A 9,548-nucleotide genomic window follows, 5' to 3' on the forward strand; every position below is an offset into this window, starting at 1 on the left:
AGTGATGTAGAACTCGGAGTTCATTTGTCCCTCATTCCTGAATGATGCAGTGTTAGTGGACCCAAGATTGCATTCAAATTGCATACAAATATTCATGGTACCCTCAACTGTTTGGAAATTGTTCCTAAGGAGTAACTGGAGGTGCCCTTTTTTATGTCTTTGCTAAGTTGCTTGGATTTTCCTATGGTATCAAAGGCAAAAAAAAAGGCACTGTCTCTAAAGTTAGGACCTTTTACAGCCCACATATACACTGCCACTTTATTCAATTAAGTTGAAATAAGTTTGTCTCTAATCGATTGTTTAAAAAGTTACCTCTGACATGAGCAAAGTAAATGCCCTAAAGAAATGTATAACATGAACGAAACATTAAATGCATCTAGTTGTGAAAAACTGAAATTGAATGCCCTGGTGTATGTAAACTAGGGATGTTACGAGAACCGATACTTCGATACCAAGTCGGTACCAACATTCTTAAAACTTGACTGTACTTTTCTGCAGTAGCAGGGTACCGAGGTTGCAATTCTTCCGGAACTGAAGAGGACAGCAAACACGCGCAAGTGTTTTAGTCAGTCCACAAGTGGTAAAGAAGAACAACACCTACAAGCACACGGGAAAAACTACAGAAAACAGTGACAATTTTAGCTCCACCCAACTCGTTGAGAGGAAAAGTAGCATCAGTTGCCGGTGTGCAACCAATGCTATCGTTCATTTCAAACAAAGCGAAGAAACACCTGGAATTTGGCGAAGCATCTGAAAGACGGGTCCTATATTATGTTTGTTTGAGGCAGCTGGCACAGTGGCCGTGAAACCAGTAAACATTATGCTTCATGTAATGTTTGCGATAGCCAGTTATTTGTTAACGACGCTGACGCATTGCAATGTTACAAACTACCTCCTAATTGGCCACCAGGCGGCACCATTCAGCCCATGTCCTGTCAGCTAAATGTAATGTCACTAATAATTATTCAAATGTTAATGCTTTTAATAAAACTTTCTGGCCTGCCACCATATCAGTGAATTTAAACTAATGGTTGCATTCAGAGCATAAGGGGGGTGTGCGCGTTCAGGAGTGCACCATAGCACTTGTTATTAGCACCGTTTTATTAGTCATTGTCAGACAGTGTTTGATAACTAAAATACCCCTCCTCCCTCTCTCTTTTTGCCAGTATTAGCCAGAGGAGGATGAACTCCAGGAGTTTTTTTTTTATTTTATTTTTAAAAAATTTTTTTTTTTTTTTAAACCACCATCAACTTTGGTATCGAGTATTGTGTACTTTTGGTGGTATCGGTACCGACTACAAGATTTTTGGTATCGTGTCATCCCTAATATAAACTTGACAAAAGTTTTCATGGACTGAACAAAAATGCAGCATTATCCTGTCAAGTTGTCATAGAAAGAAGATACTATTATCAATACAGTATATAAAATCTCACCTCCTCATCAGATTCAAATTGCACATTTACTCCATACGTTTCATCTATGTTGTCATCTGTAGGGGAAGAATGACAGGGTTTATTCAGATACTTAAGTCAAAAAGTAATTTCAGGCATTGTAAACAATGGCTGAGCACATTTCATGTAAACAATGTAAGAAACTCAAAGTAAACATAACCGCTGTCACAATCCAAAAGAAATCTGCCACAACCAATTGAAAAATTAGATTAATTCAAGAACGGTTTGCAACAAATTTCATTATCGCTTAGTTGGACTGTGTTATGAAGCATTGTGCCACCCACACTTCACTTAGACTAAAATATAATGGAAAATGCCCTACATTACACTTTTGGCCACATTACATTAACTGCATGCTTATGCGAGTAATATTTCTCTTTGTAATCATTAATTTGTGGGAATGTGAGAAACCTTAGAAGCACAATGTCCCGGATTGATCCATGCTTATTAACTGCTGTGAGTTAATAAGTTGAGTTGTCCTGCCCTAGCTTTCAATTCACATAAAGGTCAAGCTGACAAAGAGTCAATTCATAGATTCCAGGCACTGAAAACTAAATCTCAACCACAAAATGAGAACGATTCACCTCATGTACATGGCAAGCAAAATTATTTAGAATCAGAGATTTTCAATTAGCAAGACACCCAGCGGATAAATATTTTGTTTTTATTTCAAATTTGTCATGTCAGACTTGAAAAAAATCTGGACAAACACAAATAAGTAAATGCAGGTATAGGCGCCAAAAAGTGTGTAGAACCAGGGTTTTTTTTTGTTTTTTTAAAAGCACACATTGCATTAGTTTAAGTATCTCATTTGGATGTCATAAGTACTTGATAATATTCTCATGCTGTGACAGAAATCCAATTTTACCCATATTTTGGAGCTCCTTGTCTCCTCCATAGTCTGTGATCTTTTTGCCAAGGTTGACTAGGACATGGTAACGTGGGTCATCAGCAGGGCCAAGCAGCTGCTCAACCTCTCTCCGCCTTTCCTTATCTCTCATCTTGTCGTTCTTTAATACAGCCAAGACTTCATCAGCAGCCCCACACAGGATGTCTCTCGGCTTAGTAGGAAGCAGAGAGTTGAGGGAATTTGTACAAAAAGCAGTCATGGTGCACAGGGCATGGTGGAATAGTTGTATCAGCAAAGAAAAGAACAGTCAGTCCCTCCAGGATTTTGCGATCACAGAAATTAAAGCAAAATCAAGCAAACGCCGCAATATTCGGAGGATGCTTTCATGACGCATCAAGTGATGTCATCACAACACACATTAACCAAAGCCATCTTTGATTCACATGCATCGAACACGAGTACAGCTAAACTGTCTAACCAATAATAATCACTGCGAAAGACCGTGCAAAACAATTTGGTGCAATTGCAAATTAAAGCAGTTTTCTGAGACCAACATTTTTTAAAAAATAAAAAGCACAGTAAACTGTGCAAGTTTCATCACAAATGGAGAAAAAAACTGCAGCAAAATCAAGCATTTTGGTCCACAACAAATAAACCCCTGCAAAATCCTGCACAGACTGAACAATTTAACAAGTGACCTATAAAATCACTGCAGTTATTACCTGATCTCCAAGTGCAGCCTGGATGAAGCTTAGGAGGATTTCATAAGTTTCTCTGGTCTCTTTCGTCTTGGGCTTATAAACAATACCCACCATGTCATCAATGCCCTCAGACAGCAGAGTGAACCCTTTCATTTTATTAATGTCATGCCTGTCCTCATCCCGCTTTCTTCTCCTACATAACACAGACAATTCAGTTGGCACCATACACATACCCTACTGTACAGTAGGCTATAACAAAAGATAGTTCAGCTAGACTCCGGTTTAAACATAAGTATTAGTGGAAACTGCAAGACACACTGGTTCTGTAGCAACACCATAAACAATAGTAACAAAAAGACCTACTTAGCCCTCCTTTCCTCCAACATTTGTGGTTTTGTTCTCTGACTCTTATCGCCCATTTTCGTTCCCTCCAATTTTCCAACCAGTGACAAGACCTCGCCGGTGGGTTCATCTCGCCGTGTGCGGTCGATCAGAGAGCGGTCCGCTTGCAACACTAAGTTTGAGTTCTATGGAGCAAACACAATATTGAGCAAAAAACAACCGCAACACACAGAACCACAGAAGTGCAAAACGTTCCTTAAAGTGTTTTCTAAAAAGCAAACAACTAAAACACCACACACGATAACTTACTGACAGATTCCACCGAAAGAAATGTAACGTTAGCTAACTAAATCAAAAGACATAAAGGCGGATGGGGTAATAGTAAAAACAAAAAATTACTAAGAATAATGGATGTTATACTTACCGCTTTATATTCATACTGCAAGCTACGCGCTGTAACATCCGCCATGATTTTTTATTTAATCCTAGCTACTTCTCAAAACTATTAGCTAACAAAAAGACAGACCGCTAGTTTTCGCTAACGTTTCTTTTATAGATTTTTTTTGTGTAAATAATCTAATCTAAATCAGAAAATAAAATAGACTACAGCTACTGGCCAAATATATTCTATTAAACCTCAGTATTTCAACCACTTCTGCACCAAACTGAAGCACGGCTAAAAACAGGCACAACGCAGTTACAACGACATTGGCGTTGGTACTTGTTGGTACTTCCTGAACTGTTGGGGAAATATTGCCCCCATGTGGAATGGAGGTAGAAGCCCAAAAGTGGGGATTTTTTTTAGCCTTGCTGCTGACAACCACATTAAAAATAAATACATGTATTATTATTATTATTATTATTATTATTATTATTAAGTCGACAGATCGAGATACTTAAGCCACATAAAAACAAGGCGTGATCATTGTTTGTGTGCACACAATGATGTGAGCCTATTAGGAGTGTAACACAATGCCATTATTAGGGGTTCAAGCAGGAGCGTCGTTAGGGCTAATCATTCGGGCTCGTGTGTCTAGCCCCGAATGTTTTTTGCCCAGGAGTAGAAATGTGATAGGAATTAAGTATGTTATTTGTTTATATTGTTCTCCGCTTGATATTTGCTTGTATTTCCTCATTTGTAAGTCGCTTTGACTGGAAGAAAGTTGGTTTGACGTTGGACGTTCGATATTCGGGGAAATGCGGAAATAAAGGGGCCGTCTCTAAAGTTACATACGACATTGTTAAACACGTTTCTAACTTCAATAGCATTTGAAGGGAATGATGTACAGTCACAAAACCAACTGGAAAGTGTTCATCTAGGTGTCAGATATGAGAAATGCCTTTTAGATTTTTGATATTTTTCAAAATATACTATTAAATCACATTTAAATTAGACATGAATTTCACTGCAGAATGGGCCCATACACCAAATATACCATTTTGTAAAGCTAAATTGCATTTGAAGGGAATGACTTACAGTCACAAAACCAACAAGAAGAGCAATGGGCCAAGAGATCACAAACTCAAAGACCAGCAAGGCATCGTTCAAAGTATTTTTATCCACCAAAAGCAGTGGCCCAACCAAAAAGACAAGACAAAGAAAACATCTAAGGATCATTCAGAGGACACATCAGCCCAGGTATTATGCAGTTCTCAATCATGTCATAAAGCCTTTGTTCACATTAATTTATACCACCTTTTATATTATATTCAAATATCCCATTGCAGATCCAAGCTCTGTGGTCTAAGAAAGCATGTGAGATAGTCATTGCCATCACACAGTCAAAGGAGAAAAAAAAGTCTTATATCCTGCATCATTCAGAGCTGAAAACACTCCAGCGTGTGGGAGAGAAAATTATTCATACCTTTGGGAAATGCATTGCTCTTATGACAATTGAAAAATAATCTGTGAACATAGAGGAATATATTAACTTACGTAAAAATGACAATGTTAAGCCATTGTTGAGTATATTGAATAAATGTTAATGAAACACTGGATGAGGTACCTATAATTTATTTTTTATCTTTTGTTCTTAGACAATCCAATGCTATTTTCAAGTGGTGGTGAATAACAGAGACCAGGGACACAAGATTTTTTATACTAGATCACTACACAGCAAGTGTTATACTTCATGGAGAAGGAGATGAAGTACGGAGAAACAGTCTCTCACAGGTAAAGATTATCTTTATCTTTAATTACCTTTAATAATTGAATTGAATTCAATTTTATTTGTATAGCGCTTTTAACATTGGACATTGTCTCACAGCAGCTTTACAGAAACAAACACAGCATACAGATTTTAAGTGTGTGAATTTATCCATAATAGTTTAAGACAGTTACATAACAATGAAATGTCATAAGTGTTTAATTTTATTATTTTTTTTTAATTTCAGGTGGACTTTGATGACTACGAGGGAATGATAAGTTTCCTGAATGTCAACAGGAATCATTGGATATTTCTGGTGAACACATTTTATAGTACTTTTTTTTAATATACATGAGACACTGTTATATAACTCTATTCTATAGAGGATGTTCATAATTTGGTTGGCTTGAAAAATCACATTGAATAAATGTTCAGATAAGCCAAGACTATTCAAACACCAACCATCAAAATTCAAATATAAACTAACCCGTAGCTGCGGGGGTTTCCTCCAGGTACTCCGGTTTCCTCCCCCAGTCCAAAGACATGCATGGTAGGCTGATTGGCATGTCCAAAGTGCCCATAGTGTATGAATGGGTGTGTGAATGTGTATGTGAGTGTGCCCTGCGATGGATTGGCACCCTGTCCAGGGTGTACCCCGCCTTGTGCCCGATGCTCCCTGGGATAGGCTCCAGGTTCCCCATGACCCTGAAAAGGATAAAGCAATATAGAAGATGGATGGATGGTTGGACTAACCCATACAAGGACATATGCTTTTCACTGTGTCTACACTACACACAAGAGTCTGTAATAGTTGAATGTATGAATGAATGAATGAATTCATTCATTAATCCATCCATCCATCCATCCATCCATAATTTTAACTTTCAGGCCAGACCTTTTCAAACCAACCTCAAAGTTTTTCTACAAAACTTTGTTTTGTAGTTTCATTCTAGTTTCATCTATTTTTTTTTATCTTGCACAGTATCTCCATGCAGCATCCAGCCAGGTGTTTGTTGTAGACCCAGCAGGACATGATGAAGAAGCAAAATCCATGCATGTAGCCACTAGATTTCAGTAATATTTTTAGCTTGTTATATACTGTACTTACAAAGATGGGTTACAAATTAGAAAAAAAACATGACTGTGTGAAGAGGCCCACTACTTTTTGATGTGTTTTCTTGTCACAGGGCATTGAACGGTGAATGATATGCTGTGTCCTTGTGTCCTTTTCTATCACCGGATCTTTAGTAAATTAAACAAAAAATTCAATTTTGGACCAAACTCTCAGCGCTCTCCAGTATCATCTTGAAAATGTAAAAATTTAGAAATATATTTTGAAAAAATTATGTTCTATCCCTTCTGATGGTGTTCCAGAGAGTTGGCATAGCTCTTGCAGATCTCTGGATCCTTAACAATTATTTTCGTAAGAATAAAATGACAGGATTCAAGTCTTTTACATTGTGTAAGTATACTAGTCTTCTCATAAGATTTTTTTTAAATGCTGTCAAATCCTTACAATAATTTTACTTATTAACTTTTACTATAAGTAGCAAGCAATTCACAATAATTGTTAAGTGTAAAGTGAGTGAGATATGTAAAGACAATAATTACCATATACTACATATATAGGAAATTAGTAGTAATAGTAATAATGTTTTAATGCTTAATGTTATCCTGTCAATCATTTTGATTCGCTTAACGCACTTTTTTCCAAACATTTTGTGCTTTAAGCACTAAAGGAAAATGGATAATGTTGAGTTTTTAATAATATCATTATATTTATATGGCCTGTAAAGAGAACGGAGAGCACAATGCAGAACATTCGTTTAAATTGACTAACAAAGTGGGCCTCTTAAATAAAAAAAGATTCACAACAACATTTATTGTTTGGATTTTGTACTAAAATTTGGTAAAAATATGGTTAAAAAGATGAACCTTAAAGTAGTTTAAATCACAAGAATGTGTTTTTATTGGTTTTGGGGCCTTTTTTGCTTTATTGGGGTAGGGATAGTAGAGAATTGACAAGGCAAAATAGGATAGAAGACTGGGGGTGTGATCGGGGAAAATACCCTATGAGCTGGGAAACGAACCCTTCACGGTAGGAGAGAAGCAATTGATTTGTCACCTTTCTCTACATTTAGACTCAACAAAGATTTAACAAATAAATAGGTTTTTACATGAAGAATGTTTATGATTTTCTTTATTTACACTGCCTAGAGAGTACTTCAAGATGAGAAGAAACTGTCTCAGTAAATGTGACTGGGTGGACATAAAATGGAATGGAGGACAAATTAACCATTCCACACAACAGGACTGATACAGCTGTGGAGTGTTTGTCATGCAGGTAGGATTTCCTCGTTAAATTTTACAACATAAAGAAAAACAAAGAGTTTATCTTATAGTAAACTCTGACACAGTTCTTATGAATTTGTGGAGCAGAATGTTGATTTACTTCAGTCTTGTAAGAACCCTGGAGTGTACCTAGACAACAAACCAGAATGGAGTGGGTAAATTGAGGCTACACAGAGGAAGGGTCAGAGCAAACTGTACTTTATGTGGAGGCTCAGGCTCTTCAATGTTTGTTCAATGTAGATTATGCAAATAGTGTATTGAATATGATTAATGGATTTAGATGTATGTGTTTTGTTTGTTTGTATGTATGGCTGCTGTGGTGAAACAATCTCCCATGGACAATAAAAAAAAACATTACCTTATCTTGTCTTATGTGGACGGCAAAAGAAGTTGTTGGTGCGTTTCCAAATATCCCTTGCCATTTGACTATAAACTCATCCAAGGAGCACATGGAACATCTGCGACTGACAATGGCGGAGGAACTTCTGAAAGCCTCAGGTAGTTTATTACTTGTAAAAAAAACGCCTGTCATTTAGACTATGGTATAAAGTATAGATTTTTATCACAGAAAAACCACACATGTTGTAACATCATACTAAGTATTAGTATTAAGTAGTAAACATATGGTAATGCTATTTATAGTATGTGCCATTTGCCAACAGAGCTAACATATAACTGCATGTTTTCAGTATTCAAGAGGGGACATTACTGCTCATTATGTGCTGCCTCAAAATCCCCGGGTGGTGGTGCAAAAACATTTTGGGTGGGTAATGTAGCAATGGTTATAACATTTTTATGGGCACACCATTTTGTTTACAAGTGTGTGTTGTGTGTGTAAGAGAGTGAGTGAATGAAAGAGAGAGACTGAGAGAGATGGTGAGAGAGTGAGAGAGAAACTAATTGGTTACTGAGCCATTTGATAAGATTACCATGATCATTTTTCAGATTGAATGTCACTGCTGCAAAAGGTGGTTTCATGTGGTATGCCTTTTTATGTCAGAGAAGCGGTTCAAAAGGGCTCAAAAGGCTGACTGGAAGTGCTGCCTATGTAAATAATTTTGAATTCCTTTGGCTCCCATCCACAATCTAAACATGTACATAAATAAATTAAAAGAAAACAAATAAAAATGTTTGAAATATTAAAACATTTGTGGATCATCATTTCTTTTAATTATTTAATTAATAGGACATCTATTTTTTTAAGAAAACCATTCAATCCAGTACAGGTCATTTTAACCCGCTTTATGCATTTGTGAAGGGTTTTTTGGTTCATGCATTGTAGGGTTAAATATCAAAAATCTAAAAGGTGTTTCTCATATCTGACACCTAGGTGAACACTTTCCAGTTGGTTTTGTGACTGTACATTATTCCCTTCCAAATGCTATTGAGCTTTAAATAATGGTATATTTTGTGTATGAGCCCATTCTACAGTGAAATTCATGTCTAATTTAAATGTGATTTAATAGCTTATTTTGATAAATATCAAAAATCTAAAAGGTGTTTCTCATATCTGACACCTAGGTGAACACTTTCCAGTTGGTTTTGTGACTGTACGTCATTCCCTTCTAATGCTATTGAATTTAGAAACGTGTTTAACAATGTCGTATGTAACTTTAGAGACGGCCACTTAATTTCCGCATTTCCCCGAATATCGAACGTCCGACGTCAAACCAACTTTATTCCAGTGTCGCTTTGGATAAAAGC

The 9,548-nt window shown here is 36.6% G+C and overlaps 1 protein-coding gene and 2 long non-coding RNA genes across 5 annotated transcripts in view; 2 read left to right on the forward strand and 1 right to left on the reverse strand.

Annotated features, from left to right (window-relative positions):
* snrnp200 (small nuclear ribonucleoprotein 200 (U5)) overlaps nucleotides 1-4,083 on the reverse strand; it is a 94,945-nt gene extending 90,862 nt beyond the window's left edge. The window contains exons 1-5 of the mRNA XM_053624787.1: nucleotides 3,770-4,083; nucleotides 3,367-3,530; nucleotides 3,025-3,196; nucleotides 2,321-2,513; nucleotides 1,435-1,490 (exon numbers count right to left, since the gene is read on the reverse strand). Coding sequence (XP_053480762.1) covers nucleotides 1,435-1,490; nucleotides 2,321-2,513; nucleotides 3,025-3,196; nucleotides 3,367-3,530; nucleotides 3,770-3,814 — 630 coding nt within the window. The 5' untranslated portion in view covers nucleotides 3,815-4,083. The remainder of the gene's footprint in view (nucleotides 1-1,434; nucleotides 1,491-2,320; nucleotides 2,514-3,024; nucleotides 3,197-3,366; nucleotides 3,531-3,769) is intronic.
* Nucleotides 4,084-4,324: 241 nt separating this feature from the next.
* LOC128607244 (uncharacterized) lies at nucleotides 4,325-7,195 on the forward strand. Of its 2 annotated transcripts, none has more exons than XR_008385840.1 (3): nucleotides 4,325-5,518; nucleotides 5,740-5,808; nucleotides 6,475-7,195. It is a non-coding gene; the product is annotated as an uncharacterized LOC128607244 (long non-coding RNA). The 2 variants fall into 2 exon arrangements; XR_008385839.1 differs by having other exon boundaries at nucleotides 4,325-4,984; nucleotides 5,074-5,808.
* Nucleotides 7,196-7,311: 116 nt separating this feature from the next.
* LOC128607245 (uncharacterized) lies at nucleotides 7,312-9,235 on the forward strand. Of its 2 annotated transcripts, XR_008385842.1 has the most exons (4): nucleotides 7,312-7,590; nucleotides 7,710-7,836; nucleotides 8,232-8,342; nucleotides 8,534-9,235. It is a non-coding gene; the product is annotated as an uncharacterized LOC128607245 (long non-coding RNA). The 2 variants fall into 2 exon arrangements; XR_008385841.1 differs by having other exon boundaries at nucleotides 7,312-7,836.
* The last annotated feature ends 313 nt before the right edge of the window (nucleotides 9,236-9,548 follow it).

Source organism: Ictalurus furcatus, chromosome 5 (assembly GCF_023375685.1).
Source record: "Ictalurus furcatus strain D&B chromosome 5, Billie_1.0, whole genome shotgun sequence".
Taxonomy (NCBI): Eukaryota; Metazoa; Chordata; class Actinopteri; order Siluriformes; family Ictaluridae; genus Ictalurus; species Ictalurus furcatus.